The sequence below is a fragment of the Apteryx rowi genome, unplaced genomic scaffold (genome assembly GCF_003343035.1).
Source record: "Apteryx rowi isolate R43461 unplaced genomic scaffold, aptRow1 scaffold_64, whole genome shotgun sequence".
In the NCBI taxonomy this organism is placed as follows: Eukaryota; Metazoa; Chordata; class Aves; order Apterygiformes; family Apterygidae; genus Apteryx; species Apteryx rowi.
Window position 1 is genome coordinate 1,438,700 of NW_020450916.1, and position 6,000 is coordinate 1,444,699.

The 6,000-nt window shown below is 38.9% G+C and overlaps 1 protein-coding gene across 1 annotated transcript in view; it reads right to left on the reverse strand.

The window, feature by feature from the left end:
* LOC112974939 (follicle-stimulating hormone receptor) overlaps positions 1-275 on the reverse strand; it is a 93,561-nt gene extending 93,286 nt beyond the window's left edge. Inside the window, exon 1 of the mRNA XM_026084460.1 lies at positions 124-275. Within this exon, the coding sequence (XP_025940245.1) occupies positions 124-275 (152 nt within the window). The remainder of the gene's footprint in view (positions 1-123) is intronic.
* Between the last annotated feature and the right edge of the window lie 5,725 nt (positions 276-6,000).

Genomic DNA, 6,000 nt, shown 5'->3' on the forward strand with positions numbered 1-6,000 from the left:
AACGGCTGGTACAAGTCTCCTGAGTGAATCCCTACAAAATTGATTCTTGGCTTGCCAAACAGCAGTTTATTTTAAAGACGACAACAAAGCTGTTGCTCGCAACCGTTCCCTCTCCCTACTTACAGTTCAGTGGAGTTCTTGGGAATGTCCTGAGGAATCTGGATCACCTTGCTCTCCTGACAAATGAATATCCTGCCAGAGCAGTGACACATGTGATGCTGACAACCAGAGCAGCCAGCCAGGAAAACCAGCAAATAGGCAAAAATAAGAGACATGTCTGTCTCTGCATCTGTTCCCTCCTCCTTCATCTAGAAGAAAGGACTGCAGAGACTTCCCTGTGCGACTAAGAGTGACTCCCTTAATTGAAGATCCGCCCTAAAAGCTGAGATGAATCATGTGATGCCTAGGGGATAACTTCTGTGCAAGTTTCAGTTCATGGCGTGATGATCCTTTAGGGTCTTAGAGTGGAGAGCAAGAGAAGCAATGCTGATTTTCCAAGCCAAACTTATTTTATATTTTAAGTAGTGAAATCATGGCCTAACTGAACTAGCCAGAGGGCTTTGGACACTACTGCATATCTGCACTGAAAAAAAGGGTCCTTCTTTTCAGCTATGCTATTTTGCATGTGTTGTTTGGTAAGACTAAGGAACAACAAAGCATTTTCACTTTCTCCAGCCTAGACTCTTTTCTCCCTGGAAAGGTACTATTCATGTTTCCCCTTCATGGATCCTAGAGTCCACGCTGGTAGGTTGCTCCTAGGCACAAGAAATGGGTTATTTTTGTATTTTAYAGGCTATATAACCTATTTTATAGGTTAAAAGCTACACAATCCTAAAGCCAAAGCTAAATAACACACCTTTATTTTCAGCTGTGATTGATCTTCATGCACTAGCTGACTCCTTTCTTCCACAGCATCCTCAAAGAAACCCAAGCAGGAGAAAATGCCATTATCCAAATGGTCCCTTGAGTATTGTAAGCTTATTTCACCACCTGAAAAAAAACACAGAAGAGTTAAAGAAGTGGCTATTTGTGACACAACAGGAAGAGAAAAACTTCAAAAACAGCATCATAAGGTCTGGACACTGACTGCCATCTTTGAGTCCTCCTCTATTTACTTTTTAACTGATCTAAATTATCTTTCTTGTTACAAACACTAATCCTTGAGGAAGAGACCTTGCTGTTTCTTCTTACTGAGTCATTTTACCAGTTTATTGTCTGGAACCAGGGTCTGTCCATAAGACACCTGAAACTGGAATTTTGAGGTACAAAGGTTTCTCTTCTTTTAGTCGTGTGGTTTACACTCCTATCTGTAAAGGGCCTTCTCAGACATGCAGTGTTTTGCAGTTAGACGCATGCTAAGCGAGCGCAGAAGCTGCATTTCCATGGGTAATTCTGTTGAAATTGACTCACATTCAATCCTCCAGATTGCTCAGAGTGATTTTACTTTTGTTAGAAGCAGCTGTTTTTTTTCTTTTTCTTTCCATAATCAAAAAGCATAAGCAAACCTAATGAGACACAAGACTCTCTTTTTTCTCTGAAATTTGCTGGTCAAAAGATTCCACCATTCTCACATTTGAAATAAGCCCCCAAATGTAGATGATTCTGAAGAGAGCTAATTATGATTTTTAAAACTAATTTAACCCTTTTGTTAAGTTACCCTAATAGTTATCCTAATTCTACAAAGTATCACCAAATCAAACCTACTCAAGATCAGAACAGTGCCATTTTCAGAGCAAAAGGTAAGAAATCATGACAAACAGTTTCTTTTTAACAATGGTCAGCTTGTAACGAATTGTAAGAGGATTAATATATGTAAACCTACATATGTAAAATACAATCTATTTTGCTAAGGGCTCTGAATAAGTGTCAGGAGAATGAGACAGAAATGCCAAATGGCTGCCAGAAAAAAAGAAATTCTAAAATATTAGTAACTGTTTGTCATTCTTTTCCTAAAACTATTACAGATCTTAGGCCTACAAGCTCTACTGAAATGAGTACAACATTTACTTTTATTCATGCTGAGAGGAATGAACACCGCAGAAGTCAGTCCTATGATGAAATAAATTTCCACTTAATTTTGGTGTAAAAAATTCCTGTAGCCTACTGCAGGATGGACTAATGAGACTTTAGGATTTAACAAAATGCCAGAAAGACAACTCATATAAGTTTTTTGTTCTTGTCTTTTTAAGAGCAAGGCTCTAGTTTCTCCAGCTGTAGACTGAAAGTAGTCTGAAAAAAATATGAAGCTTGAGGAATATGTAGGTCACAAGAACATTTGGTTAGGAAAGAATGTAAGGCATTTTTCTTCATTCTGAAATACATCAATATAAATGGTCATGTTATACTGATGAAATGGATAGTCATATTTAGGATAAAGTTTAAAAAAAGTGATTACATTCTATGAATGTCAAAGTAAATGATATGCAGACATAGCAATTTGATTAACTCTGTGTTTCATATATCAAACTACATAATTTGTTTCAGATGATAGTAACAATTCTTCTATATGTGGAAAGTCAGGAGATTAAACACACAGACATTTGCAGTAAGATTGAAAGTGAGATACTGATTTTAAATAACAAAACCCAAGATTTTCTTGGAATAGCATAGAGATAGGACTTTGAGGGAAATATCTAGTTATCATTAAATTCAACAAAATCAGGCTAGCAAGCAAAATGGAACTGACATCAGTATTACAGGAAGCACTAATTCAGAATCCCACTAAAATTACCTGAGGATAAATGGAGATTTTAAAGGATTTCCAAGTCATTTTATATATATAATCTCTGGTCTTGAAGAACAGATTCTGATGTCCACTAATTTTTCAAATTAGAAATCTCTCTCCTAATTTTGGTTCATTACTGTCAAATGACATACAGCTGCATCTTAACATTCCCATATCAGCTGATGACCCTCTCTTGATGGCTGTGCTACCAGTTCAGCAACACGTGTCTGTCTCCTCTCAGGACAAAAGTCCATGGAAAGTAGGGAAAAATAATCCCAAGGTTCCCCCCAGTCACTTTGTGGGGAGGCAAAGCTCACAGATCTTTCCTGAACACTGGGCTGCCGCTGCAACTACTGCTGCACCTGAAGACCCAAAGGGTCAATTGCAGGGGTCTGTGAGAGCTGGTTGGAGTGACTCAGAAAGATGCCCTGAGCCTTTGGGCCACCTGAGAAACCACCTGGGTGGCTTCTTACTTCTTCCTCCATAGCTTGTTTACAGCAACACAGGGGGTAAACTCAAGCGTCTGCTGACAAGCCCCAAGTACTCATCCTGCTGCCTTCATGGGCTATGGGCTAGGAGCAAGGACCTTTCTTGTGGAGATGGCTGGTGGTGATGCACTGTCACTGATATACATACTGGTAAAAATATAAATTCAGAGAGGATGGTGTTTTCAGATACTTTTAAGAGCCTTATTTTTGCTTCCCTTTGTAGAAGATGTATGCTCCAGCTGGCAAATTGGTTTTAACAATGTATACTGTTTTCCTAAACAAGAAAATGGAAATTTCCCCAAACTGAAGCACTGTAGCAGCAGACATGCAATTAAGTGAATTATGACAGATAATCTACAATATCATTGTTGAGTTTATGTAATTAGATGTCTGCTGGGGTAGACAGTTAATTCAAGGTTAAATGGTCACTGAGGGCTCCTTTTTAAGACAACAGTAAACGACTCTAGTTGATAGGACTGGCCACTAAAATTAGCATTGGCCTCTAAAATTAGCATTGGCCTAATTTTGCAAGCACTGAGCCAAAAGAACTGGGGCCTCTTCCAGATCCCATCCTCGGACCAAGAAGAGGCACCTGCCCTGGCCATGCTGCCATCTGGGTTGCTGAGGCTACAAGAGGAAGCAAAATGAACCACCCCAGCTCTCTCACTAAACCTCTTCCAAATACACTGAACCAACTCATACTCTTTCTAAAGCAGTGTACAGACATGGTCAATCCTGCTTCTGCAGCTCTGATATTTAGATCTAGATGCTACTCTTCTTTGCAAGGCATAAAGTTTACCAGGTATTGGAGTATATAAACCTACAAGCCAGCAATTTCCACTTGTGTTTCTCTGCTCTGAAACAAAATATTATTGGTAATACGTAAATATTCTTTTAATAAGTAAATATTCTAAATAAATATTCTTTTCACTGATGTTTTCCAACCTCAGAATAGCATTTAATTACTGAATGCCACTGTAATATTACCTTTGCTTGGCCACAAATATTCCGTAAAATGTGTAGATGAATAAATCCCCTATACGGACAGATAACATACAGACCCAAATCCAAAAGAAGTTCTTCCTTCAAAGAGTGGAGATCTCTCTCCAGTACATATGCTCTACCCATGGGTTAACAGGCAGCAATAGCATCTGTTGTCCTGACTATCATGCTGGCACTCTATGACCAGAAAAAGGTTTTCCAGCCTGAAAAACTCGCAGTGTGGGAAAACAGATAGACACCTAAGGACAAATTAACAAGAGGCAGTTTGACCCTTTATTGATTTATCTTCTGTGAACGTGCAACTTTGGTTTTAAAATAGCAGACCACTGAAGCCAACAGACTGTTTACCTGATTAAAATGGAATGTTTTAGGCTCTTTTCCAGAAATAATCTTTTAAGCAGTTTTTTTTTAGCTTGATTTTTTTTCATGAATGGATATTATTTTTAAACACATTTGAATGGCCAGACTTTATCTACGCCCTCAGTGTTGAGAACACAAAATATTAAACTAGCCTAATAAAAGCACTAGTATTATTCTACCAGTTCTTTTAGCCAGCTGCTTGCATGCAGCCTCAATTCAAAAAGGACTGAAATGGAGATAGCAAATTAGCCACCAGAGGGAGTTCATTCACTCAAGAATAGGAAAACACTATTATGAGGAAAGGATTAAAATTGTATGGAATTGCACACACATATTTCCTGTGACTGTCTGGTTTTTGACTTTAAAACTTCACTGTAATTAATTCCCTATTAAATAGCACCTTTGCAGACGACAGAGCAGCACAATGTACAACATTATGTTTAAGGCAGCAATAACTAAACACACCATGTCTTCTGTTTCCCTGCTATTTTTTTTCCTTAAAGCCTAATTATCATCTGATGTAAATGGCTCTGCATATCTGTTTAACCAGAGAAAGTCACTGTGCAACATGGAAGGGCCTCACTCCCTTCTAACATTTTTGCTGACACTTCTCAGCAGTGAGAGTTTGCTTGCGTTATGATCTGAGAGAGAAGAGGAACTACGACTGTATTTATTGTACTCTGCCCAATAGTTTTATGGCTTTGATGGCTGACAAGCTCCCATCAGGCCTTTATCTACATGATACTTCAGAGGTGGTTTGGGGATATAAGCACCTCATGTATATTAGTATTACAGGAGACAAATGCAAGAAACAACACAAAAGCCAGAGAAAAGAGCTTACTACTCCATCTAGCACTGCTCCTCAGTTTGTTGATACCCAGTCTATAATAAAAGACACAGCACATCTGCTAGTACCTATAGAAGCATGTTTCTGGAACCACTTCTTCTTTGCATTCCTTTGCATAGTGGATTTGACTAGATCAAAATAATGCACAAGAAACATGGAAGCCTGACTAGAATCTCACTTTACATCATATATTCTGCCCTTGATGCCTTCTCCAGTCTGCAAAGTCTATCTAAAGGCCAGAGATGTGAGGTAAAAGAAGACTTGCCTAACTACAACATAGTATAGACCTGCCTATGGACACTAATAGGCATCTGTTGTTGAGGTTTGCACAAGAAAAGTATAAGAGCACTTGGATAGCTAAATCTCTTAGAAGAAAAAAATGCAGGAATTAGGAATCCAATTTCTAGTTTCCAAGGAACCTAGACAGGTTAGAGGAATGACCTGAAAAGAACCTTACGAAAATCAGCAAGGAAAATGCAAAGCCCTGCACATGGGAAGGACTAACCCCCTGCAACGATACAGGCTGAGGTCTGGGCAGCTGGTGAGCAGCTCTGCCGAAAGGGACCTCGGGGTGTTGG